The sequence below is a fragment of the Tachysurus fulvidraco genome, chromosome 18 (genome assembly GCF_022655615.1).
Source record: "Tachysurus fulvidraco isolate hzauxx_2018 chromosome 18, HZAU_PFXX_2.0, whole genome shotgun sequence".
NCBI classification, from domain to species: Eukaryota; Metazoa; Chordata; class Actinopteri; order Siluriformes; family Bagridae; genus Tachysurus; species Tachysurus fulvidraco.
This window is the reverse complement of record NC_062535.1, coordinates 8,705,526-8,733,343: the sequence shown is the minus strand read 5'-3', so window position 1 is coordinate 8,733,343 and position 27,818 is coordinate 8,705,526. Positions and strand designations below refer to the sequence as shown.

Below are 27,818 nucleotides of genomic sequence, written 5' to 3'. Positions count from 1 at the left end.
ACTAAAGGAGTCAAATGTTCCAGACTTTTATTACGGTTGTGAATTTACTTGACAGTTTTACAAGACATAAAACGTCCTTTGGTTTTAACCATGGAAATATAGAAATGTTTCAAATGTTTCACGTGTGCAACCTCATATTTATAACAATAAGTAACAGAACAGGTTCAAATACAATAACAGGTTTTTTGTTGTGTTTGGTGGTTAGTGAATATGGACAGACTTGCAATATTTAAAAAAAAAACAACTTATACAACTAATATTATTCAAAACATAAAAAATCCTAGTAATATGCAGAACATGAAGATAAGAACACATATCCAACATTGGTTGAATTACAGTCATACATTACAAAAATGTATAAATGTAAAAATACATGCTAGCCTTAACCAGTATGACTCTTAACAGAAATAAACATTAGCTATTTTTACCATTATTATTACTTCCTAGATCACCCAGGAGGTCAGACCTAATCAATGGGCCCTGTGACGTCTGACCCTTTTAACTGATTACATTGACTACAGATAAAGAAGAACATCAGTGTATATGGAACAGGACTAAGACAAGGTCTGTAGGTGTCTGCATCATCACTGCTCTTTCTCTGTTGTTGTGTGACCAGTTTTGGTGAAGCATTTGATGTCCTCCAACAACTCCTGGGCCGCTTGTTTGAGGGGAGAGTGGCGGCTTGAGGACAGCTGACGGATCCTTTCCACTGGAATGGTATGCTGGAGGTCTGGGCTGATTTGGGCCAATATGTCACCCTCCACTAGCAGAGACTGGAGCAGCCGTAGGGCCTGCAGACATACTTCTATGTCCCGGTCTGATGATGATAAACATACAAAATAATAAAGCACCTTACTGAATTTAAGACAAACTTACAAACAACATAAAATAATCAACTATAGATCACAACACAGCAACATTGTTTGACAGTAACAATACATATATAGAATACATATAGAATACATAAACTGTCCATGCAAGTTAAATGATGTTGACTACCATGATAATAAAGGATAATGCAATGTTAGGGATTGGCAAAAACAGGGAATGTGTAATATTAAACAGGGTGTGGTTTGTACAAAAGGGCAATGCATAATTAGAGCTCCAAATGTGCCAGAGGTAACACTAGCATAACTTTATACAATGCATAGAATTTGCATGTGTGCAATGACTATAAATGGTAATAAATTTTGGCTAACCTTTTTACTATATGAGAGAGAGAGAGAGAGAGAGAGAGAGAGAGAGAGAGAGAGAGAGAGAGAGAGAGAGAGAGATGGAGGGTGTGAAAGAGAGAAAGTGTGGGAGCTGTTCTTAATCCTCCCTACCACATTTCAGCTGGCATGACGTCAGAGCTGAGATCAGATAAGGTCTGAAGCCTTTCTCAGCTGCACTGACTCAAGTCACACTCACACACAATCACAGATGCAAACATAGACACACACACATAGACACACCTTCAAGCAGAGAACATATAAGAGGCAGGAGTGCAGGACTCTCGCTGATGTACGTCAGTCCATTTATACTGAGGCTGACGTTGTATAAAGCCATCAGCATCAGCCTGCATGCACATAAACACACACATACAGTACACACACTAACTGTGAGTTAGAAAGAGTGCAGCCTTACTAGAATATCTGGTCATTAGCAGATTGCTGAGCATGCTTATATTTAGTCCATGAAGGCATTATTTAATATAAGCTATATCTTTTTAATAAGTTAAACTAGAATTGCATTTTCCAAAGCAGAATGTGTGTATACACTCACTAGCCATTTTATTAGGAACACCTACAGCTCTGTATATTCATACAATATCCAGTCAACCAATCATGTGGCTGTAGTGCAATGCATTATCATAAATACTGGTCAAGAGTTTAGTTAATGCTCAGATCATACAAAACAAGGAAACCCTGTGTGACCACTGTGACTCTGACCTAACATGCTTGGTTTGAGTATTTTTTAAATGACTGATCTCCTAGGATTTTCACACACATCAATCACTAAGGATTAAATACAGTATGGTGTGGAAAAAAATTCCTCTGAGCAGCATTTATGCAGGTTGAAATACCTTGTCATAAGAGAATAGACTGGTTCAATGTCAAATAACTTAAATTAGCTCATTTTGACTCAACTGTGACAAGCAGAAAGGATCTTAAAATGTACAGCATGTTGAACCATGATGCAGATGAACTACAACAACAGAAGATCATATCAGATTCCATTCTTATAAGCGAAGATAATAAATCTGTAACTACATTGGGCACATGCTCAAAGAGTTAAACTGAAAAAAGACCAGGTCATATTTTTTATGTATGAATGACAAGGTGTAGAGTCTTTACCTACTAAAGTGGTTATTGAGTGTATATGTCTGTTTGTGTGTGTGTGTGTGTGCGTGTGTGTGTGTGTGCTTTAACCCACACTTTAAGCTTTGGAAATACCCCTGACTTCATTAACCCAAGCAGCTGCATCAAAGTGTCCAACAAGACATGCGCAGAGCTAGAAATGAAGTCTCTCCCACAAGTAACAGCTGCCAGATCTGCAAATAAATCAACATTTGAAGCAAAGACTCTGGTTTGTATATACACACACACACAAAAAAAAAAAGTAAAAAAAAATCATTATGAATCATAACCCTTACTAGTGATGACACCAGCCAGTGCTAGAACAAACTGATGCTCATGGGAATTGTAGTTTTGCTGCTGGGGTTTTTCTTCCTCATCCAGGGATTTAACAAAACTCTCCAGGGTTTGACCTGCAACGCTAAGGAATGGTTCCAGCTTTCCCTTTCCCAAAGATAAACACATATAAAAGAGGTGAACATATATAATAGCCCTAACCTGAACAGTGTTGACCAACAGAAATGTAATTTCTTTCAAAAAATACAGTAAAAACAGTCATCACTGCGTTCTGTTTTTACACAGCATGTACTAAGGGACCTAAAGCTGTGTTGCCAAAAGCTCCCGAGTTCATATTACAATCTTACAATATATATTGTTTCTGCTGATACTGACATTTGTTTTCATAAAGTCTTTTCAAATGTTTATTATATCATCTTCAGTATAAACATTTCCTTGTCAGGGACACAAACGATCTTCATCCAGTCCTGGGAACACTAGGGAAAAATGGGAATACACCCCAGAAAGGACACCTTCACACAATGATACACACTCTGGAGCAATTTTGAATAGCCAGTAAACCCACCAGTATGTTATTGGAAGGTGTAAAGAAACTGAAGAGAAGAAGATACGGAAAGAACTTGTAGCTGAAATTCCACACAGAAAGTTTCCTTATAACAGACCCAATTAATTTAGGACGGAAATCAACAAAAATTGCCCTTATATATCTGAACATGAAGATATAAAGATTTACTCAAAACCACCTGCTGCTCATTCATTCATCTGCACACTGCTTTGTAAAATATAGATTTAAACTAACATGTAAGGACAAAGAGGAAATTATTTTTATATAAAAAAACAAGCAAATATGTTAATTATTTCTATCTATATACTTTAAAATGTGTATTATATATTTTAAAGCTCTACAATACATTTTTTATGATTATGAGATGCAGAACACAAAAACAGCCTGCATATTAGCTTGAACCACAGTATGTTTAATGATTATTATTTATTTTGCTATATTATTTATGGCTAAAATATAGAAAAAAAAACCCCAGAAAATTAACATTGATATCTGCATCATGTACAGTATCAGACTAATGCTGGTCTTGATATGAATAGGCTTTGGATCATAAGATATTTTAATGCCTTTTAATGCCATTTTAATGCATTTTAAAGCATGCTGCTATGAGGACTGGGTAACCTAATAACATAATTAATAAGTAAATCTAAACTGCTTAATGTAAACAGAAATGAATATACCCATCAATTATCTGATGAGGTATACTGTATTAGCTGTAATAGATTTAATAATTGCCTTAACAATGGACTAAAGTTTTACGCAATTTCAGTCTTAAGTCAGACAATTTTAATGAGATGCCTTTATTAAGGTGACTCACATCAGCCAGTATGTCCCGTACAGCTTCTTCTCTACGGGAAGCGCTCCAGAGAACAGTGCAGGTGGAGGCACCCAGGCCTGTACAGAACTCTGCCTGTTGCTGCAGCTGCTCACGGCTCTCCCATAACCGCTCCCTTAGAACTAGTTTCTCCTGAGGGGAAACAAACACCTTGGTTTCCAGTATGTCTGAGCATATGTAAAATAAAGGAAAATTAATGACAAAAATACTATTTAATCAAGCATCTGGGTATAAAATCACCATATTCCAATTCTTGTTTTTTCTCAATTTTTCCTCATAAACTGCACCTTTAATGTTGTGGATTTTTGTAGTATTTGTTCTGTTCCAACCTTTCTTTACCAAATCAGATGCTTCTTATTGTCTCTCCATTTTCCTCACCTCTTTCTCTCTCTGGCACTCGGACTGTGCTGCATCAAGACGGGAGTAGAGGTGCAAACACTCCTGCTTCAGCTGCTGGTGCTCCTGCTGACTCTGCTCTCGAACTGTAAAACGAGCAGCACATGAACAGACTTCCCACAAAGCATTATAACACAACTGTTTCTCTGATGATAGTGAGGGAGATTGCTGTATAACAAACCTCTCCGAAATGTTCAACTGGGTTGATGACTTTTAAGGCCATTTATATTCACATATATTCAGTGGATACTGTCCAGAAACAGCCCACTAGTGTTAGGAAAAAAATGTTTAATCATAGAATAAAAATGATCAGAGAGCAGTGAGGTTTTGGGGACAGTGAACCAATTTGAAGGATTTGTTTTACAGTAAACAAATTTATACATAGAAGAAATGTATTTTTGTGGTCACAAAATTTGCAATATTATTTTGATATGTGAAACAATACAACACAATACAGATGTTATGTAATACCATTCATTCATTTTCTACCGCTTATCCGAACTTTTCGGGTCACGGGAAGCCTGTGCCTATCTCAGGCGTCATCGGGCATTAAGGCAGGATACACCCTGTACGGAGTGCCAACCCATCGCAGGGCACACACACTCTCATTCACTCACACACTACGGACAATTTTCCAGAGATGGCAATCAACCTACCATGCATGTCTTTGGACTGGGGGAGGAAACCGGAGTACTCGGAGGAAATCCCCGAGGCACGGAGAGAACATGCAAACTCCACACACACAAGGCGGAGGCGGGAATCGAACCCCAAACGTGGATCTGTGAGTCAAATGTGCTAACCACTAAGCCACCATGCCCCAAAATGTAATACCAAATAATATGAAATAGATTTCTCTCATTATTTCACAATGGAACATTACTAAACAGGGGGCGGCAGGGGGGGGGGGCGGTTGGTTCAGCACAGGATTTGGGTGTTCCCTCATTTCTAAATTGTCTGTAGTGTGTGAATGGGTGTGTGTGTGTGTGCCCAGGGTGTGCCCTTTGTCCAATGGGATAGGCTCCAGGTTCCCTGTGTAAGAAAATAAGTACATAAAATAAACAAAACTAAACACAATTATCCTGAATATTAATTCGTCTTACATTTGTCCAGAGAGCGAGCTTTGTTCAGGGCATCCAGAAAATCACCATTAATGACTTTAGGCAGAAATTCCCTTAGCTGCATGACCTCAGTGCACAGCCTCTCCAAGTCTCTCTTTCGGACTCTGACAAAACAGTCGCCTTCTGGATCCTACAAGGATTGGTCAAAAAGTACCATTACTTACAAAGTATCTGTATTGTTTTGACCATGCCACTGCCTGAAAACGGGAGGTGCCTGCCAGAAGGTGGATGTGCAAAACTAAATTGCATCTAGGTGTGGATGAGTGTGTGAAGGTGTGTGCTTATTATGAACTTTAATCCTAGCCAGGGTGTATTCCAAACTCACACACAGTGTTCCTGTGATAAGCTTCGATAATCCACTTTGATGCTGCCCAGTCTAAAGCAGTTACAGAAGAGGAATAAAGAGACAGAGAGAGATTTTAGTTGATTACTTTGTTCCTTCACACTTGTTTGCACTTAGTTTATACAGGAATCAAATAAATTCACATAAGTGAGATAAATACACATAAATAATACACATGCCAATGACGACTTAAAGTGACACAACCACAGTGTGACACGATAGCGCCATCTTGTGGTCACTGCGTGTAGCGACGGCAAAACAAGCTAACCGTGATCGATACTGACCTTAAAAACGACGTAAGTTCATTTAATATGTCATATTTAGATAAATACTGGCCTATCGCACAAATCTGTCCTTAATATAACATATTGTACTAGCAAATAATGCTAGTAAGTCTATGCTAACCAAACCATCCTACCAGCAATGAAACGGTTAGCTAGCTAAGTTAAATCTGAGTTAAGAAATGTATCTTCTTAGTCAACATTCAAATACATTCTTTCTTTCTTTTTTCAAATACTTCTATTTCTGAAATGGGAATAATTTGTACTTTAATTTTATTTGGCAATTCTATATGTAACTAATGCTAGCTAGATATATTTACCCAAATTAGCTGACATTAGTTGAGGTTGGCTGATAAATAAGCACACATAAAGAATGATATGTAATGTTACCTCTCTTGAAGCTAACGGTGGAACTTTAGTAAAGTCTGGGGCTTGCATTTTGAGAAACCTAGACCTTTCGTGTCTAACAGTTCTCTGCTATAACTACAGGTAACATTGTACCTCTAATGTAGCCAGGCTGTTTAAATGGCGCCCCCTTTTGGTTCGTCTGGGTACTGGTTGATAATCATGATCCAAAACTGAGGTAAACTTGGCCAGCTCAACAATTTTAGACATGACACATAATATGATGGAATGAAAATAGCCCTTTATCATTATGTTTATCCAAACATTTGCTCAGTTTTTTTCCCTCACACATCTGAAACAAAGCTGAGCTACTGCTACCACCTTAAAGGTGATTAGTTTCCTGTAACACAACTTTCCAAAATGTCTTACTCCTTTATGCCACAGCATTTTCCCAGGCATTACAATTTTATTAATGTTTATCCATGTATACATTTACAGTATTCATGTTTTCATACACTTCAATGACTTCAACATCATACATGCTGCTACATTACTTTTAGATTACATTACTTTTACATATTACATTTTAATTATTGTCCTACATCTGTGTTCAACATATTTTAGAATCACCAATTGAATACATAACAATTAATGCATTTCTAAATGGAGTCTCATTGAAATTCATGAATCACTTTAATTTCCTGCTTCTCCAAAAACTCAGCATGTGCTAACACTAATGTTCAGTAATGTTGCTGAGAGAGAACAGATAAGGACTCTGGTAGATTATATTGCATCCATTAGAAAGCATTCAAAATAACCACTGTGGAGAATATGTGGCCTAACAAATGGCTAATTTTGACATGTCAGGCTTCTGTGTTTTAGACATCTATATCTGCAAAAAGAAATCTGGTTATTTCTGTTTATTCAAGTGATAGCACCTTTTGATACAGAAACACACTATTCAAGAAAGCTATTTGCAGTTATCTGCAGCATAATGAAAAGAAAAGAAAACAAACATGATCTCAGTGACTTTAACAATGGCATGGATATTGGTGCCAGTTGAGCTATTTTGATCATTTCAAAAACTTATGATCTCCTGGGAATTGCAGATGCAACAATCTCAAGAGTTTACACAGAATGGTTAAAATCCCACAATGCAGCATTAATGCCCACATCTTATGTTCCCTTACTGGAAATGGAAGTGTTTAATGATTTAACAGAAATCCACTAGCTAATCAATGATCCTGCTTGAAGTACCATTAGAGAAACAACTGTGATTAAGCATCAAAATTGTAATATTTTAAATGTTTGGGATTGTACAATCACTAATGAGTGACAGAAATTAACTAATCATTGTTCCAATCTGTAGTGAATCAAGGTACCTACCAGTGCCCAAACTTGTGTGCTTGATATAATAATTCATGCCCTATCCAGCTAGGGAGGCACATGGAGCAAGGGAGACATATATATCTCTAGAGGGTGTTTAATGGGCTTATTGCACAAACACTTTAGACATGTCAAAACAGTACTTACAATTCCAACTTCTAAAGCAATTGCACAATTTTACACCCAGGGTCTGCAGGAACTCTCAAACATAACTGACAACTTTCATCATTCATCTGTGAAAACACTTACTAAGCTCTCTTTAGTAAGCTGTAGAAAAGCGTCATGAAGTATGCTTCATCATACATAAACTAGTATGAAGGTAAAAATATTCATGGTAATGGAACGCTACCTTAGTATATCTAATGTTAGCCCATTATGACTTTGTAAAGTTTATTGTATAAAAAACAAAACAATAACCCTAATGTTAGCTGTCTCACCGCAGCTCTTAATGTAAACGGTGATGTAAAATTTGCAGTATTTCTAAACCGAAATACACCATAGCCCAGAGTTCAAGTAGCCTATTGGTGAAGCCATACCTAGATATGAGCAATTATTTTTAATTGTGTTTCTACAACTGATGAACAAGAATATCTCCAAAACAATTTCAGGGTGTTCCTCCATACAGTGTCATGATGTAGAAAAACTTTTTTTTTAAGAATGTTTCCCAGACCAAATAGCCATGAAATATGCTTCAACACGTTTGTGAGTAAATGATTTGTGTGGAAAAAATGAGGAACAGTTCTCCTCTGAAACACAGGGGGTAAATCCGATTCCCAAGATTAAAATCCCGGTCTGGTTTTCTCCGCTACCGCAACACACGGAGTTAAACTCCGGTCCTGGTTTTCCGCACAACTCACTTAAGTTTCAGAGTGTGCGCGGTTGTCTTTTGTTGTCTGAGCAGGAGCCTCACGGACTTGTACGGCGTGCTCCTGGAAAATATACAGATATTTTATCCCCCCCACTATAATAGCGCTATTAGTTTCGGAAATATGTCGGTGGGCATCGAGTTGGGCTTTTCTAACGACGAGGTGCTGAACACGCGCTTCCCGTTACACCGCGCGTGCAGAGACGGAGACGTGCGCGCGCTCTGCTCCCTGCTGCAGCGCCCCAGCGACCGAGCACAACTCCAGGCGGAGGACTCCTTCTACGGCTGGACTCCCATTCACTGGGCGGCACACTTCGGGAAGGTAGTTACATCGTGTTACCTGCTTGTCTGACTAGGTCACAAATACACACCTAATAAGAAATGTTTAGCGGTGGTGACATTTAGGTCAGATTAGTAGCGGCTCGCTCTTGTTGCCAGGTGACAGCAGTGTGTATTTAAACAGGATAAAATGCTGGGTTTTCCTCAGTTGCCTATGAGACATTTTTTTTACGTGTTTCTAGTCTTGTTTCACTACCGTAACCATACACACCCCTCAGAATCAACTCGTATTTAGCTGCAGAGGAAAACTAGCACCGTCGCGTCAGCCAGGGGTGAGTGCGTGCGCGCGGAGAAAAGTACGTCATTGATTGGTGGATCGAGAGCCAATAAAACGCGACCCGCCAAAACCACTGTGTTGAAGGGAGGCTTTGTGTGTCAGTGTCGTAAAACACTTTTTCCCCCAGTGAACTTAAGTGTTTAGGATTCTGTCATTCATTAAAAACATTTGTTTTATATTTTTTTTGTGAAAACTCTAAGAATTACTGTCTACTGATTACACAATTCTATTTTTTAAGGGTTGTACCATTGTCTCATAATGCGGCGCTCGCCATGATTTAAATATTTAAATATATATATATAAACGGCTGGTAGCTATTTTTAGCCTCCAACCCTAACGGAAGTTTCCACAGAAACTCCCTGAACAGAGGCCAATGATGTAAAATATGACTTGGAAAAAGCAATAAATTATAAAGATCATTCTAGAACACACAGGGAGATTTTTTTCCCGTGTGTTTACATTGAGCCTTCCTGTGTGTAAAAATCAACAGCAAGTAAAATTTTCTTTTTATAGATGTTGAAAAAAAAGGGGAATTAAATCGGTTGAAGGCTGCCTCAACTACTGAGCCATTTGGTGGGTAACTATAAATATTAAAATAGTCACTAAATGCTAGTGATCTAAATGCCGGTACACTTTATTGTAGGTGGAACAATGTTCCTACAGGCTGTTTTGTGTGTGTGTGTAAAGATGTCCAGCACGACATAAAGACTAGATTTGAAAACATGGTGCTGCCTGTCGGAGATTTGTTATTAGTTGGTTGCCATCTTTTCTTTCAGTAATTGCTTCTCTTATCTCCTTGCCACAGCTGGAGTGTGTATTGCGGTTGGTACAGGTGGGCTGTGAGGTGAATGCTGTGACAACGCGCTTTTCACAGACTCCGGCACATATTGCTGCATTTGGTGGACACCCAGAGTGCCTTGTTTGGCTCCTGCAGGCTGGTGCTGATATCAACAGACAGGTGAGAACTCTATCATAAGTGCTGTTGCTTTGAAGAAAACGCTTTTTTGTTGGTCTGCTTGAGCCCTCAAAATGTCTTTCGGTACCGAAATTAAAAAAGAAATTTGTTTTGAAAAGGACAAGAATTAGCCTCTGTTATTTTTAGGTGAATGTCTCACACAGTGAAGATGACCTTAAAACATCACTGAATGGAGATGGAGGGTAAATCATCACATGGCACAATGTGTAGGGCTATAGACTGTATATTAAACAGAGATTTTTGGGCATGGACAGATGTGACCTGTAGAGATGCACAACTTTATGGTTCCAAAGTGAGATGTTCAAAGTGAAGGCTGTGTTTTACATTCTTATCAAACTCTGTAGTTGTGAATACAAGCTTACTAATGCTTGTGTAAAGTAAATTATAGAGGATAATGTCAAATTATTTCATATCTTAAATCAATAATGTATTTTTATGAGTTATAAAGGCTTAAAAGACTACATAATTTCTAAAAAAAAAAAAGGGGGGGGGGAGGGGGGATCAACAGTTGCTATGCTAAAACTAGACCTTTCAGATGCCCAAATAAAGTACCTGCCCACTCACTTCCATACGCTCCCTAGATTTATTCAGTACAAATCCTCTTGTACAGGATCATCCTGGCTTGTCTTTGACCGAATGCTTGATTAAACGTTGTCTGGAATCAAGCATGGACAATAAACAAAATACTTCAGGATATCTAAAAATAATAGATTTTTTTAATGTATGAAAAAATGTTTATATTCCTCAGAGATAATCTGGCTGCCATGGCTTCTAGGACTTTTCCCTCAAGATACTTGATCCAACCCCCTCCATGGCAGCTTGATTAGTTTAAGCTTTGCTGACTGCACAGTTCCATTACAGACCATGTCTCTTGTTATGCTTTTGGTGTTGCTGAAAGTCAAATACAACTGTCAAGGACTTGGTCACCATGATGTCCCCAGACTTGCTTAAATATCACTATAGTAGATGTCATATTATGCAGATGTTTCTTGCTAGAACTCCAAATGAACAGTGCACATTCCAGTTTAGTAATGATGATAATCAGGGCTGGATGGAGGAGAGCATTAGTATCCCTGTGGCATCAGAGTGTTTGCTGTAATTGTGTGATTTGACCTACATTCTGCTGTTTTTAATGAGAAGCAAGTTGGTGTGTTTTCCCAACCTCTAGAGGGAGTTCACTGCATCCTTCTTTCAGAAAGCACACATTTGCTCCAGTTTTACCATGTTGGCATTTGACCACACACTAGTGGCCTCCTGCCTGTTTTTTTTTTTTTTCCTGTGAAATGAGGCCTTAATGGCACATGAAACTGATTAAATATGATTATAATTATGGGCTAAGTAATCCGTGCCTAATATTATGGGGATTGAAGATCGGATTTAGGGTTTTTTTCCTACTTCAGCTAGTTGCAGTAGATGAAATTAAGCTCCATCTTAGCCCTGTCTGAATGTAAATTGTCACTATATGCATGCTTCCATTTTTTTTTATTTATTGTTTTATTTGTTTTCTATGATCACTTTATACAGTACTCGTCAGAATGTACTTTGACAGAGGGTGCTTTCACACCAGCCTTGTTTAGTTCGGTTGAATCGTACCTGTGTTCGATTGCTCATTTGGTGCGGTTCCCTTGGGCAGGTGAGAATGCAGCAATCGAACTCTGGTGCGCACCAAAAGCGGACCAAACAAGCGTACCGAGACCTCCTTGAAGAGGTGGTCTCGGTATGCTTTCAAGCGAACTCTGGTACGGTTTGTTTGTGGTGAGAACACGATCCGAGATTGAATAGACCTAACTGCAAAAAGTATTGCGCATTTTGGACTAAACCAGCTGCCGTAGTGGGGTCGTTGACAATATTTTCGGAAGATGAGCATGTCACAGTTTCGCAAAAGTAATGCTCGCCGCCTCCTGAAGTGTCTTGCGATGCGTCTTTGCCGTTTGCAGTGCATTAAAATTATATTTTCAAGCCAAAAATTAAGAAAAATTAAGACTTTGCATAGAATGCTGTATACAAGCGATTACAACCACGAAACAGTTGTCTCTACATGGTGTACTGTATGCTGTATTTTCCTCTTCTTGTTTAGTTGAAATTTCCTGCACGTTTATTCTGACCAATCGAGAAGCAGTTTAGGAAATACGCTCAAAGACATGTGGCCAATGAGTGATGTGGATGTTATCACATGACTGCATTTTGGTTCGTTTCAACTGGTGCGGAACAGAACGATCAGTGTGGTGTGAAAAGGAACCAAAACTGCTAAAAAGCTACAATGTATAATTTTTTGCTTTTTGTCCAGACCAAATGAATCAAACTATAGTTGTGAAAGCACCCTCAATGTACTATAGCTATAAAAGTGCACTTATGTTTTGTGTGATTGTGATTTGAGTCAATTTATTCTATTAAATCTTTCATCGTTGCCATTTATGTTGTTTCAGGATTATATGGGTGAAGCCCCTATCCATAAAGCTGCAAGGGCAGGTAGCATGGAGTGTATCAATACCCTGTTGTTTTCAGGTGCAAAACCAGAGTAAGTAGTCCTAGGCTACTTCTTTCATTGTTACAATTTCATTAACCGTAAAACACTGTCTTTAAGGGATATCCACCAAAAAACGAATCAGATGAGTCAGATGATGCTAAATGCCTCGTGTTACTGGCAGAATTATTTGCCCAAACACTTTTACCACATGTGAATGGTTTTTAATTACATGTAACTATAAGTAGATTATGTGCAGCTTGTTTTACATTTTTATTAGATGTATTGATGTAAACTAAACTGTATTGTTTTTACATCAATTTTAGCCTTTACTGATGTATGGAAATATCAAACAGCAGAATATGTAAATTTTCCTGCTGTGTACCGTATAAAATGCCATTGCTATGAAACACATTAAGGTTTTTTTGGTGGATTTCTCTTTTTTTCAAACATTGTTTTTAACCTCTTGTTTGACATTAAGTAATTGAATTTCTTTCATGAGTGTTAAAAGAACAGCCATATTTCTTTTAGGCCAAAAAACAAATGCACAATTCCTGCCCTGTACAAATATACAAAGCACATTTGTGTAACCGAATGGCTATTCTTAGATATTATATTTATTTTAGATTATATATTTATTGTTCTAATTATATAGTTTTAAATAATTTTTGCACTTGTGTGCTCTTTTTGCAATTAGGTAGAATTCAAATCTAACAATTGTGTAATGTTTCTGACATACATCAGTTGTGTAGATCGTTACGTCTGACATACTCGACTTGGCGTCTATTAAAGTGAAGCCTTGTCATAAGTAATCGAGTAAATTATACCATTAACCGGCTTCAGTTTCTGTTCCATGTCACACTCAGGGTGTGATTTAAATGCTGCCTTCAAACTAAAATTATAATATTACTCAGACTACAATATCTTGTAATTCCCAGTTTGCTAACCAATAAAGCAAATCCTAAGCAAGTAATAAATCCTAATATTACATTTATCACCGGATTTTTTTTTAATATCTGAAGACAATTGGCATGAAAAGGATTGTGCATTTGTTCAATAAGTGTAATATAATTGTATAATGGATTAAGGCAGTGGTTAAACTTGTCTCGTGTGTTTGTTGCTAAAATCTGTACTTGAAGAGAGGAAAGCTCATTGTGGGGTTTTTAGGCGGGTGACCTGAGGTTCATTTTACATTATGTAAGGGATTGTACATAGTTTAACCATTTTACTATTTTCTCAAACCTCAGATTCCTAAAAAAGTGGTGACAGAACACAAAAAATACATTTAATAAACTTGAATCTCAAAAGCAGACATTTCCATCCATTGTGCTTATCAAAATAGATTTAATAGAATTTGCACATTTGCAGAGGTCTTTCTGTAGCCATTGATTGTCATTCAGTATCGCTTCAAGTTATTGTTATTTTCTCACAACATTAATGGCGTGGTAGAAAAATGTTATGTGGCATAGCCATATATATCATGTTTAACATGCATAATGTTAATTTATAAATGTATTCCTCACACAATTCTTTTTTTAGTACCTAACATATCAAACAATAAAAGGAAATAAAAATGTTAATAAATTACTGCCTAATTTCCACATTTGGATTAAATTATTTCTAAAAAGATTTACCTTTGGTACTGCAAGAGGTTCAGCTTTTGCTAATGTGTAGACATTTTGGTGGAATAATAATTCAGTAATGATTACAATAACAATCAGTAACAAATAGTATTTTTATTTTTAAAGTTGGCTAGTGGCCCGTGTGTAATTACATAAATAATCCTTAGACAGTAGCTTCAATTGCTGCCAAAAAAATGCCATAAAAATATTGCACTATTCGTTATTCATATAGTTCATTGCAATTCTGTAAAAGTAAATGATAATTAACTTTAAGGCTCTGAATGCTGTTTGATAGCTTGTTTACCTCAGAATTGTAAAGGTCAAACTTTAAAAGAAACAGATTACGATGAAATTATCATTTTCTTTGTCGTAAAATAAGGAAATCTTTCAATCTGCTTGATTGACTGTGACATAGTGCTTAGAAATATTTCCATATAGAGGAAAGTGCTTAGAAATATTTCCATGTTTAAAACTTGGCTTTGGGTCTTTAAAGATTTCTGTCAGATTCAGTGACTTATTCAATTTTGATGAACTAATATTAACATTTCACTTTAATATACTATACTTTTTTTAGGTTTAGGTAAATAAATGACAATCATTGTAGGTCTACATTGTAGGCACAATGTAAGTGGGAATGTTTGCTACTTTTTAAATACTTGAACAGTTGCATGTGTGTGTAATTTAAGGGTGGCTAAATGAACTACTGCTGCAAGTTTAAAGAAAAAAGCATTTGAATTTTAGCTACATAGGAGATGGTGTTCGAATGCACTTTACTATTTACTACAATATAAAAATATAAAGCACATAATTACCCAAACTATGTATTGTTACACTTTACCTGGAAGGTTGTCATATTTATAAGATTTGGCAACAAAAAATTTGGCCTGGGAAATAAACATGTTGCTTTTATGTAGTACCAGTTTTTTTGGTGCAGAGAGGAAAAATAGATTAAAAGAGAGAAATAAATATTTGCTGTTTACAGCATACTAGCTTTTATACCAAGAACTATGCAGGGTCAGTGGATAATAAAATTTAGTAAACTTCAATTCATTTGATTAAATTACCCAATATAAGGGTAAAAGTAGATCATGGGAACTTAAAAGTAGAGTATTTGCATTTTAGTGAGAAAATATTACAAATAATAGTCTTTTGGCAGTCATCATTTGCATACGATATCTAGTTTCATTAGTTGAAGTCTTTTAATTGAGTAGTTTTGCTATGTTTTTGTTGTCAAGATTGTTCTGTAGTTTCATTATCAATTAATTTCACAGATGTTTGCCTTGAAGATGTAAGATCTTATAACTCAGTTAGTCTTTAATTCATAGCGCTTAGTTTTTTTTGTACTAGGTTAATTAAAATGCGTAAAGATCAACTTAGGATGAAAGCTCCAGGCAGTTTTTGATTATCACATAACTCATTGTTTAATCTCCTCCATATATATTGAAACTCTCAAACCATTGAGTATCAAACCAGAGCAGAGTCGGGGGGGCATCTTGGCAGCAGTAGTTCATTTTGCTTAAAACCGTTTGAGGTGGTCACCACTACATGAGGCCTGCGGCATTAATCATTCAAAACTCTTTTTAATGAGCTTTCAAAACTCAAGCATTCTGAAATACTGTATAAAATGTCATTCTGCATAAAATGTCATCTAGCTAGCAAGATTAGCCTGGTTCAGCAAGTGTAGGTTCTGTAAAGGCAAATGTGCAATTGTTTTTATTCTTCCTAGAAATAAATGTATGATTGTTGAACCTTTTTTGAGTTTGACCTATATGAAATTATGTTGCTTTATTTTCTGAAAGTAGCATGTGCAAAAGAAAAAAAAAACTTATTGAAGCTCCATTGTGAAACATTACAGAGAAGGAAAACCCCTACACATCTCAATGTTTTGCAGCCATTGATATTGAACATGACATGATTTTCTCAAGTAAAGCCCAGAAAAGGGGGAAGCATTCCAAAAACTGCTGAATCTGCCACACGTGCTTCAGCGAACACCCTTACAGTTGTGGCAATGAGTGTTCTCACTATCGCTTCCTTCAGTATCTACACACTGGCAAACTGTCGAGGTATTTCTTGCGGTGATTGGTTTTGATTTTAGGAAATCAGTAATGATAGTATTGTTTAGACATGCATGCTTTGCTTAGACAGCATCAGCTTTAAGATTTTTGTCATTTAATTTCTTTCTTTTTCAGTTTGCAGGAAAGACTCGTGTGGTAGCTAGTCTGAAATGATATTAAAACATCTTACATGTGGTTATGTAGATATTAGCATGACTGTACTACTAGTAGTTTGCTTAGGCTCACAAAGCAAAGCATAGCATTTCAGGATTGATGAAAGCAAATGCTTCCATGAGCAAATTCATTACAAATTTGATATGTATAAGTAGCTTAAAAATGTATCTTCTCAATGCCAGACAATGACTGACTGAAGAAAGGGAAGTTCCTGTTTTCATATTACACTGGTATCTTGTTATAATGAGCATGCTAGAAAAAATTGCCGGAAAAAAAGGCTACCTTTATTTAACCATGCTGAGCTGAAAATGACAAAACTCTGAACTAACACATCTACCACAAATGACCAAATCCTGGTGCTGTGTGTATTTTTCTATTTAATGTAACAATATGGACAGATCCATGCATTACCTTAGAAATCCCATAGCACTGAGAAGAAAGAAGCTATTAAACATTCTTAAAATTCATTATTTAATGACTTCTTAAGTATTGTTTTACAGACAAACGCCTGACTGAAAGAGTTTAGAAAAAAGAAATACTGTTGAGGATACAGGCAACAACAACGGGACAAAAACTCAGCATGGACATTAGGTGGGAGATCTGCAGTCTGAGCAAATTAGTATGTGTAAACTTACCACAATATTTAATATTCTATTTTATCAAACACAGCATTTGTCATTGCTGATCACTACATGAGTATTGAGGGTTTATAATAATAATAATAATAATAATAGTAATAATAATTTTATTATTATTATTATTAAAAGCAGTTAATTTGTAAATTGACCTTTAAAATTTTTGAGATATGATACTCGTGATAAGATCATTGTTGTGTTAATTTCTATGTCACCAAAAAAGAAAGAATGATATTGGCATATGCGGCAGATTATGTAGAAGCGTACACTTAATTTAGAGTTGTAAAGGATTGAATAAACGTACCACACAAACTTTACTCAAGAGTAAAGTTTATTGTGTTCTGTTCAGTTTGTTTCAAACACAGATGCATGTTGTTGCTATTTATACTCAAGATTAATGCTACACAGCATTTGTAACATGATCGTGTTTTTTATTCTGATTTCTATAAATAGGTCGTTTCCATACTGTAGCCTGCGGTGGCGAGTCTGTTATTCGTTCCATTTGCCTTTTCTTTCACCATCTTGAACCATTGTCTGGCATTGTCTAGAAATGCTTTTAATCTGTTCATTTCTGTATCTCAGGAGATTCAAATGAAACTGATGCACTTGGAAGCATTTTCTATTTAAGGTTGGGGATTGTAGGTAGGAATTTGTAAAGGAGAGCCAGTCATGACTTTTTTGTGTGTGTCTCAAAACTGTTTAACTTTGTCTTCTTTCTGTGCTCAGGACTTGTCCCTAAATGAATTGTTTATGTATTATGAATGAAGTAGTGGCTTAGGGAGAGTCTAGGAGAAAAATACTTTCATGGATGAACCCACCTTCATTTCAACTGGTTTTGTGAAGCTCCATTATTACTTATGCTACTTTTTTTTAAATTAACAATTCAGTTTAATAATTGAGTGAAGTCTGTTTGTGCAGTTATTAGAATTAAAAATTATTTTTATAAAACAAAGTAAGTGATTTTAGTTACTCAAAATTAATTTTGAGGAATCATCTACCACAATACAATTTTACAATACAATTTTTAATTGCTTCATAGTTTCAGTAATAATTACATTGTTGTAACAAAACATTCTGATAGTCTTGCTTTTTAAATTTTTTTCTTAAGACTTTTTCTTTATACAGTGGAATTGGATTACATTTATTTTTAGTTATTTGTTTAAAAGTTTTAAACAAAAAGTTTAAAAAGTTTTTTATCACTACACTTTATTAATCATTATAATCTAAACATTCAAACTAATTATGAGCTACTTTAATATTATCTATTAACATTTCAACATTTTTTTTTCTTTGTTTATAAAGAAAAAGACCTTTTTAAATGGGTTGGTTCATCCAGAAATACTTTTATTTTCTAAGCTACACACTGCATATGGGTACTGTATGAAATATTATTAATATTATATGAATAAATGGCATCTTAAAAAAAAAAGTATCAATACTGAAATTGAATAACCTTAATTATGAGTCCAGTTATAATTTGTAATGATCATGGGTTGGTCTTAATGAGCCAAAATAAGAATATTGAAAATAAGTGTATAAATAGTGAAATGTGTGGGTGCCCCCCCCCCCATCTATTTATTTATTTATTTATTTATTTATTTATTTTTATAGAACATAAATATGAAAATAAAATAAGAAAATGCAGGTATTCAGTACCATATACTTTCATTTTGCAGTGTGTATTCAGTGAAAATTAAAAAAATAATAATAATAGGGACAATAGACATTTCTTTGATTATGACAATGATTGATTAAAATGATTTTTCCCCTGTTGATTAGTCAGTGTTGTTAATCACTTTAGACCATTGTACCGATCATCTTTCTTCGCTGTGCAGATTAAGGAACGCAAACGGATTGACTGCGGCCGACCTGGCCCGTGCACAAGGCTTCCAGGACTGTTCTCAGCTCCTCTCCAATGCAGAAAATCAACTCAAGCACCTAAATGGGTTTGGCCTTAATGGAACTGACCTCACCCACATCCAGGGGCGGAGTCTTCTTAATGGGGTAACCAATAGGAAGAGGCTCCATGATTGCTCAGAGGCTAATCATGTCAAGAAAGCAAGAATTGATTGTAAGTGTCAATAAATGCTACAATTTATTGAAGGGCCGTGAAACAGCAGGAATTGTATGTATATTTACCAAATTTCTGATTCTTCCTTTAGGCATAGATTTTCATGTGAAGCCTGTCAGTGCGATGGAGGAGGATATTGAAAGTATGCATGTAGAATCTGCCCCAGACAACCAATCAGGTGCGGCTGGACCTTTTCCACCTTTGCTTACTGACACTGAAACTCATGTGGCCAGTTTTGCAATGGACAGTCATTCTCCCACATCATACATAGTGGAGCCTGCTCCTTGGCGCTGTACAAATTCTTATGCCTACCTGTAATCTGTTAGGAAAAAAATCCCATGTAGATTTTCCCAAACTGCACGTTTATTCAGATTTCTTATCTACATTTCTGGTGCTCATATTTCACCACGCAAAAAATTTAATGACCTTATTAATGACTTGTATTATAAGATGCTATCTGGTGGTCTTCTGCTATGGATGATCATAAAGGAACTTTAGGCAGTAAACTAAAAGAACTCTGAGGTTTTCAGGTTGGATTGGATTTTTTTTTTCATTTTTTGTATATTTGAATAACAGCTGTTGCATAGAATTCTGATAATTCATTCTGATAATTAATTAAAAAAATGAATGGATGATGATTGGCTAGTGAATACAACCTTGTAAATGTATGTTGCAAATGTGTTGATGCATTTTTGAGCGAAATACTAGATAGAACCGTATTATACTAAGGGCAGTTTTGTGTTAACAACCTTATTATTAATTGTTTAGAATTGTGAAAGTTTCTCAGTCATGCTTGTGTTAGACATGCAGCATCAGACTGGTTTTATTTATCCCTTTATAAAATCAGAAGAACACAGGAATTATTCTTCTTTGTATGAAGTGTAAATTTGCCCTATTTAAACACTACACAGCTGTTTATTACTTGAGCTGGTATTCCACAAAACACCCCCTGATGTGCTGCTTCATCTTCACTTATTACCCCGTCTGGCTCACTCTGACCCCATGTTTTGTTTTGAATGACAGATGGCACCATAGAAATAGCCACAGGCTTAAGCAATGGCCATGCACAACAGAAGAGTTTTGACACAAACGGCCATTGCCACCCACACCAGCTTGACACACTTGAGATGGGCAGCAACATGTGCGGCTCACTGCACCTCAGCGGCAGCCCCAGCAGCTACATGTCTCACAGGCCTTTGTGGGCCACTGTCTCATCAGACTTCAGCGATCATCTGCACTATGGCCACTACCATGGCTTTGGAGACACGGCTGAAGACCTAGAGGACACTGGAAGCCGCCATGAGCACATAACGACTGTGAAGCTTGAGCAGCACTACAACCAAGAGGTGTTAAATGCCATGCAGCTGTTTCATGGATCATGAAGGGGTTATAGTCCATCTGTTTGTGGGGAAAAAAAAAAGTGGGCATAAAGAGCCACCCAGCAGCCTTAAACCTTAGCCAGTTTACCCTAACTTTGCTCTTGCACCTTATAAAAGGCCACAGTAGAGGAGATTTTTCTGTTTGTTTGCTTTGTGGGGGCCTTTTTACCAAAGGGGTATTTGTGTATTTGTATCTGACTTTTTTGAAACTCTTTATTCTATGTTTGTATAATAGAATAACTGATGATTGATAAATAGAGCAATGGTGGATTTGTTGTTAACTGTGGTGCATACAGCTTTCCTATGTTTTTACTTTATCATTAGAATAGCCTTTGTAGGGTTTCATGACTGTTCCGTTTATATTTGTATTTTTTTCCTTACGTAGTTTGGCACTAGCATTATAAAATGTATGGAACGGTTTGTTTCCTGCTCCTACTTTTCCTGTTATGGTGAGTTGAATGAGTTTCATGTAAAACTGAATATCACTGTAAAAGTATTTGTTTTGAAAATGACATTTTTGACATTCCTTGGATCTTTTGTGTTGTGATTACATGAAAGTATTTGAGATTAAATTAAGTATTTGTTCCTCTTATTTGTTTCCATTTTGACTTTTCATCGTTTCAAGTTTTTCATCTTTCATTGACATCTTGGTCAATAAAATAAAATGTGAATATATAAAAATATATGTAATTATTTATTTATTTTTCTTTCTTCCTTTCTTTCTTGAGCCTGTTCCTATTCATGTACACAAACCTCTGAGTTGGCATTAGACTAACAAAGAACATTATTTAAAGTTCACTCAGACTTTCAAACTCTTCAAAGCCAAGTAACTCCATAAACATGCAAACCTAATGATTTATAAGGATATGAATGGAATTTAGAGGTGTATATATAAAATGACTGACAGGGCCAAACTAAATACAAAATTTAAGGACCATTGGACATGTTTCCAATCCGTTTTCAGTCATCTATGTTAAAAACATAGCTAATAAATGTAATAAATTTATGGTTTTCCCACACATGATTTGTCCTGCTAAGTAATGAAACAAATGAATTATTTGTCTATCTGTCACATACTGCACATTGTATTATTGGATATTTACATCCTGAAAATCTATTAACGCTAAATACTTTTCAGTCCATTATTCTTCTGAGAAAAAATGCTCTGTTGTGGTTGTTTTGCAGGTCTCTGAGGGATCTGTGCACAGGTTTTACAGCCTGTGAGTAAACAAAAGGTGAAATTTGATTAGAAAGCTATTTCTAAATTCGAGCTCATGTCTCCGGACACACACGTCGACCTTTACTGCGTCATTCAAACTCCGCCCACATGTCCGGGACCGACCATTGTACGCGTATAGGTGGAGTCAAATATAACTGTATGACGTCTTTCTATAATAGTGCGGCAGTAATACCTTCTGTTCACACAAACGCGGATTTCTGTAAAGTAAAATCCTCGTGCAATTTAAGAAACGAATATTACCTACTTTAGGTGCGGATTAAAGACGTTGTGATTACACACGCCACCCTGACACAGACATGGTACAGTCTGTAATTCCGCGTTGAAATCCTCAGAGCAGATTTCTAAACATTAGCTGCCTGCTAGAGGCTGACGTGTACTGCTCACTCGTTGGCGTGTATTTGATATAAAGCTAAACATAAGCTGCAATATTGAGGTATTTTTGTTATAACAATTCGCGCCGAGCTGCTGTCTACCCGTAACGATGTCCACTCCGGCCCGTAGAAGGCTCATGAGGGATTTTAAAAGGTGAATCAACCGAGAAAGATTCGAGGAAGCTGTCGGTGTTTATCGCTGTCGGTGTTTATGGCTGTCGGTGTTTATGGCTGTCGGTTGACTACCTTGTTTGGATTGGATTCGATTATAAATATTCCTTTTATGGATGTACTATGATTACATAGTTGTAATGTAGAATAATATATAACACATAGAACCGAATAACAGTATCTTATTTTGGTCACAGATCGTTTGCTTCGCCTCCAATGCAAGTTTGACGTCTGAAAAGTCAAACGTCATTCCAGCTCTTTTAAGATTTAGCACGAATCCGTAGGACTTCGGTATCTTATCATCCTGACATCACTAATGCTATTTTGTTTGTTGTTAATTCAGACTTCAAGAGGATCCTCCTGCCGGTGTCAGCGGTGCCCCATCAGAGAATAACATCATGGTGTGGAACGCGGTTATATTTGGGTAAGCAAACAGGCACTTAGCAGCTTTGCCACTTAGAAAATCTCACGAAGGGAACCGGGCCTGTTTTTCGCCTTTTTGTTTTTTAACACGTCATGTTTGATGCACCGAAGCACTTATTTTAGATGCTAAGCTTTAGATTTAAGGCCTTATGTGTTTTTGTCAGGTGCATCTGTCAGTTTGCAGGCAACACTTATTCTGTCTGAGTGTCATTTCACTAAGCTAATTTGCTTGTTTACGTTTTTTGCAGACCAGAGGGCACACCTTTTGAAGATGGTAAGTATACATCAATCCATCCTATTATTATTATTATTATTATTATTATTATTATTATTATTATTATTATTGAAAAGCATACACATAGTCATGTGCTGAGAATCTGATGCATTTAACATATCCCCCAAAATATCAGATTAGGCAAGTAAATGTAAAATGACATCTAAATACATGGATTGACTAGCAGCATATGTAACGTAGGACATCATCTTTTTACAGGTACGTTCAAGTTGACTGTGGAGTTCACTGAAGAATACCCCAATAAACCACCCACAGTTCGATTCACTTCCAAGATGTTTCATCCTAATGGTAAATTCCACTTTTTCTCATTCAGATATTAAGATATTGGGGGCCTAATGGTTAGAGAGTCTGACTTGTAACCCGAAGGTTGTGGGTTCGAGTCTCGGGCCGGCCACAACTGAGGTGCCCGTGAGCAAGGCACCGAACCCCAACTGCTCCCCGGGCACCGCAGCATGAATGGCTGCCCACTGCTCCGGGTGTGTGTTCATTGCTGTGTGTGCACTTTGGATGGGTTAAATGCAGAGAACAAATTCTGAGTATGGGTCACCGTACGTCACTTCACTGTTTTCACTGTTTTTAAGCATTTGTTGTTTTTAATCACAATTTTGCTGCTCATTTGTGGAAGGGATTAAATTTTTGTGTTGAGTAAATTAGAGGGGGGCAAGCATGCTTTCTAGAAAATCTTTTTAAAAAATGTAAATAAAAAATTATGCTCTGCTTATGACATTTCAGTTTATGCAGATGGAAGCATATGTCTCGATATTCTGCAAAATCGCTGGAGTCCGACTTATGATGTTTCATCAATTCTCACCTCAATTCAGGTAAATCATTGAAATCTGTCATAAAATGTGTGTGCGTGTGCATGTGTATATATACAGATAGAAACGGGAAGAGAGAAGTCATAGCCATAAGTTCAATTGCTATACTTTTATAAAGATGTGGAAGACTGAAAACTATAACAGTATTTTTTCATGATCCCTGTTTGCTTCTTTTTTCCAGTCTTTGCTTGATGAACCCAATCCCAACAGTCCAGCAAACAGTCAAGCAGCCCAGCTCTACCAGGAGAACAAACGCGAGTACGAGAAACGTGTATCGGCCATTGTCGAGCAGAGCTGGAGGGACAGTTGACCTGTGAACGCTGCCTGGTCTAGTTTAACTGAGTGATGCATCTTGTTCCCACCCACCTGTTCTGTACCCTTTCTTTCTATCACTCGCTCCATCCAGTATAGAGCTCAAATGCACTTTAATCTGCTTCCTCAGCCCACTACCTATATTCTTCTTTAGAGGACCTGCGCTGTCCTATTGACCATCTGGCCTCACTGTCCAATGTAACCAAATACACTGGCCTTTTGCCATGGGAACCTGGAGTAAACAATGTTCTATTCAAGGCCTTTTTGTTAAGATGTGGTGTCAAATTCTATGGACTGACATGGTACTGGCCTGACGTTGTTGCATTTGACCGTGCATGTTTTGGAACTGACCCTTTATTGTGTGCTGTTACATGCCCGGAAGTGTGATTTTATATTTCATGATGTATTGTAAACCTGCCTCTCATGTACCATATTGTAAGAATACACTTTGATGTTCATGTGCATTGTCTGTGTAGGCTGATTAGTGTGAGTGGCTGAGTTTGTTTTTTTTTAATTGAATATTTATCATTAAAATATAGAAAGGGGTGTCTAGTAGTAAGTAAAAGTCACTGAACCTGTAATAGGAATGTGACTTCATCCTTCCCACCCCTTCATCCTTCATCACTTTTTGATGAAGCTCCCTTAATGAATGGTGCAAGATCTTAATACAAGACAGAAAATTTTGTTTCAATTATTTTCCACTCATATCTTCATGTTAATATACTACAATTTTTTTTATACATCTTTTATTACCAGTTAGGACATTTCTACTTAAACACTTTACACATAATAGCCATGCTGTGAGTACCTTCATAAAATACTTCTGTCTCACACACTTTTCAAGTAACAATAAATGAAATGAAGGTCAAATACTTCTTTGAAAACATCACTCACAATTAAAAATAACTTAAACTCAGGTGGCTTGAGTTTAAGCCCTTTTAGTGCTGTTGGGTAGTAAATAAAATCTAAAATATAGATTAAGGTGACAAATTGACAAAGAAAGTATTCCTAGCATTAAACAAATATATAAAATAAATAAAAAACATTGACAGTTCAACGGGTATATGGCTACCTGTTATATGCCCTCTCCTTTTTGGATTTCTCCAAGGCTTTGTCCATGGTTTTTTCTGTGTCACCCCTGCACTTTGGACAATACCACTTCCCCTTGGGCTTATGGTTGAGGCCAACGCAGGAGAAATGAAACCACTCAATGGGACACTCATCGTTGTCGCAGCCGATCATCTCCCCATAGGACACCTGCTCACAGAGACAGTACGTGGGCTCGTTGGGATCAATGGGTAGGTCGGCCGGTGACGCCTCCCTCTCCTGCTTTGCTTTGGATCTCTTCTTCTTCTTTGACGTTTTGGCCCGTTTCTCTCTGCTCACTTCATCTCGTTCATTATGAATCATCTCTCTGTTCTCATTGCTGTTGTTTTTCTGTCTTCTTGAGCGCTTGCTGGCACTTGCCAATCTTTCAACTGAACCTGGAGTCTCTTCTCTCCGTTTCTCCTCCTCACGCCGTTTGCCTGGGACAATGGCTGTCACAGATGTCACGTCGTGGGGCTCATGCTGGACTTCTAGAAGCTCTGCGAAGGCATCCACCTGCCGGCTGCGGTTCTCCACCAACTCCACCATCTGTCCAGCAAGCTGGATCTTCTCATCTCCCAATTCCTGGCTGCGGATCAGTGCACGTTGGATACAGTGCAAAAGGCGGCGCCGCTGTACAGGGTCCTCCTCCTGCCTGTGTTTCTGGTATGCTTCATCTAATTCTTTGAGGATCTCTGCAACATACATGCATAACATATTCACCATCTGAAGTTAGATTTCATTCTTTAAATTGAGAGTTAAAAAATATTTCATTAGCAAAGCAAAGATATCACAAAGACAGTGATTGGCAAATGTACAAATGTAATTGCCACAACTGCAATAAGCAAAATGTTAAGAATTTTACTAAACTATCATTTAGGATTGATCACAAAACCTTGATCGGGCATGACATTGAACTTTAAGCAAAGAACTTGGCCATAAAAACTCTCAGCATAAACACAAATAGACCCCACCTCCTACATATTAACATATAGCCAATCAGAACCGAGCAACTAAAACAGAGACCCGCCTTCTAGAACGCTAAGAAACCAATCACTGCTCTCAAACTAGACCTGCTGCATCCGGAATGGGCGGGGTAACCACGTTACTGACGATGTTCAAACCAATTGCTGTTGTCCTACGCAAGACAAACACGCCCAGAGTGAGTACTGTTGACCAATCAAAAACGGCTGTGGGTGGAGTTTGTAGTGTGAGCAAATAAAATCTGTAGCTTACGTTCCAAACCTACACAACAGTATGAAACTAAACAGAGAGAAAGAGAAAAAGAGAGACAGAGAGACATACAGCCGGTTCAGACCGCGGATAGTTTTAAAAAGCAGTATGATGAAGTATAAACACAATGATAGCACAGATTACAAGTACAATGGTGGCATAAATATAAACATAAATCCTTCACAATCTTTGACCAAACGCGACTATTGTGTACAAACCAAACCGACCGAGAAAACAAAGTGCACGAACACAGGAGACGTAGTAAATCGCCATTTCCCCCCCCCCCCAAAATCGTATGCGCGATATATTTATATAATTAAATATATATATATATATATATATATATATATATATATATATATATATATATATATATATAAATCACCGATGACAGAAGGAAACCTAAGCCGACAGACTGATTGTCATATTTCACACCGAATCTACACGAAAATCAATACGAGTCGATAGAGATTTGTTGTAGACGTTTCTAACGGAGCAGAGAAACTGTACGAAGCCTATTGTGTTCAGTCAGCAGTTCAATCCAAACCCACAACGTCTGATTTCTCCTATTCACCTTCCAGGAACAATGTGTTCACGGCAGAAAAGCGGATTATGGAGTAAAAAAGAGCGCAGTACCTTGATATTTAGAGTCGATCTCCCTCATGAGAGACACGTTTCTTTGTAGGTCGACAGGCAGCGATTCGACCAAGTCCAGATATTCAGCTACATAGTTAGTAACCTGTAATGGGTCCCAGTTGGCTGTATTTAACATTTTATCTCCGACTGTTTACTTCGGATGCTCTGAATGAGTCCATTAAACGTCTACGCTCTGGATTATCCTTAAAATAACGCAGTGCAAAACCGCCCTACGAGCATCCGACAGAAACTTCAAGCAAAAAAAATGTAGCTCAGGAAAGGCATGAAAAAAAAACCAATCAGGGCAATAAATAAGAAATCCGAGATCAGATATATTTAAATGGCAGTCTGTTCGGGAGTGAAAATGTCCGTGTCGCATTACTTGATCCCAGCGTGGAGATCCTCGGGGTAGTTTCAAACACTTGGGGGAACAGTCTGGGTGTTAATGCGCATGCGCGAACGCAGCAAAAAAAAA

The 27,818-nt window shown here is 37.1% G+C and overlaps 4 protein-coding genes across 8 annotated transcripts; 2 read left to right on the top strand and 2 right to left on the bottom strand.

The window, feature by feature from the left end:
• Positions 1 to 10: 10 nt before the first annotated feature.
• LOC113648847 (heat shock transcription factor 2 binding protein) lies at positions 11 to 6,801 on the bottom strand. Of its 3 annotated transcripts, none has more exons than XM_047803322.1 (9): positions 6,673 to 6,801; positions 5,873 to 5,923; positions 5,530 to 5,677; positions 4,412 to 4,515; positions 4,016 to 4,165; positions 2,636 to 2,780; positions 2,416 to 2,533; positions 1,455 to 1,558; positions 11 to 817 (listed from the first exon to the last, which is right to left on the bottom strand). In XM_047803322.1, the coding sequence occupies exons 1-9, from the start codon at positions 6,784 to 6,786 to the stop codon at positions 585 to 587; spliced, it is 1,167 nt and encodes a 388-aa protein (XP_047659278.1). In that variant the 5' UTR covers positions 6,787 to 6,801; the 3' UTR covers positions 11 to 584. The 3 variants fall into 3 exon arrangements, with proteins under 3 accessions (XP_047659278.1, XP_027012060.1, XP_047659279.1); XM_027156259.2 differs by having other exon boundaries at positions 6,562 to 6,698; XM_047803323.1 differs by lacking the exons at positions 5,873 to 5,923; positions 6,673 to 6,801 and adding an exon at positions 6,562 to 6,668.
• Positions 5,563 to 27,777, bottom strand: LOC113648848 (inhibitor of growth protein 1). Of its 3 annotated transcripts, none has more exons than XM_027156261.2 (4): positions 26,370 to 26,412; positions 25,461 to 26,169; positions 24,964 to 25,049; positions 5,563 to 5,677 (listed from the first exon to the last, which is right to left on the bottom strand). In XM_027156261.2, the coding sequence occupies exons 1-3, from the start codon at positions 26,380 to 26,382 to the stop codon at positions 25,031 to 25,033; spliced, it is 741 nt and encodes a 246-aa protein (XP_027012062.1). In that variant the 5' UTR covers positions 26,383 to 26,412; the 3' UTR covers positions 5,563 to 5,677; positions 24,964 to 25,030. The 3 variants fall into 3 exon arrangements, with proteins under 3 accessions (XP_027012062.1, XP_027012061.1, XP_047659281.1); XM_027156260.2 differs by lacking the exon at positions 26,370 to 26,412 and adding an exon at positions 27,344 to 27,777 and having other exon boundaries at positions 5,618 to 5,677; XM_047803325.1 differs by lacking the exons at positions 5,563 to 5,677; positions 24,964 to 25,049; positions 26,370 to 26,412 and adding an exon at positions 27,344 to 27,777 and having other exon boundaries at positions 25,098 to 26,169.
• Positions 8,746 to 21,350, top strand: ankrd10a (ankyrin repeat domain 10a). The gene is made up of 6 exons (XM_027156258.2): positions 8,746 to 9,089; positions 10,189 to 10,341; positions 12,786 to 12,877; positions 19,144 to 19,379; positions 19,471 to 19,557; positions 20,403 to 21,350. The coding sequence occupies exons 1-6, from the start codon at positions 8,892 to 8,894 to the stop codon at positions 20,759 to 20,761; spliced, it is 1,125 nt and encodes a 374-aa protein (XP_027012059.1). The 5' UTR covers positions 8,746 to 8,891; the 3' UTR covers positions 20,762 to 21,350.
• LOC113648850 (ubiquitin-conjugating enzyme E2 A-like) lies at positions 22,243 to 24,852 on the top strand. Its single transcript, XM_027156263.2, has 6 exons — positions 22,243 to 22,523; positions 22,884 to 22,964; positions 23,212 to 23,237; positions 23,457 to 23,546; positions 23,991 to 24,079; positions 24,258 to 24,852. The coding sequence occupies exons 1-6, from the start codon at positions 22,480 to 22,482 to the stop codon at positions 24,384 to 24,386; spliced, it is 459 nt and encodes a 152-aa protein (XP_027012064.1). The 5' UTR covers positions 22,243 to 22,479; the 3' UTR covers positions 24,387 to 24,852.
• Positions 27,778 to 27,818: the final 41 nt, after the last annotated feature.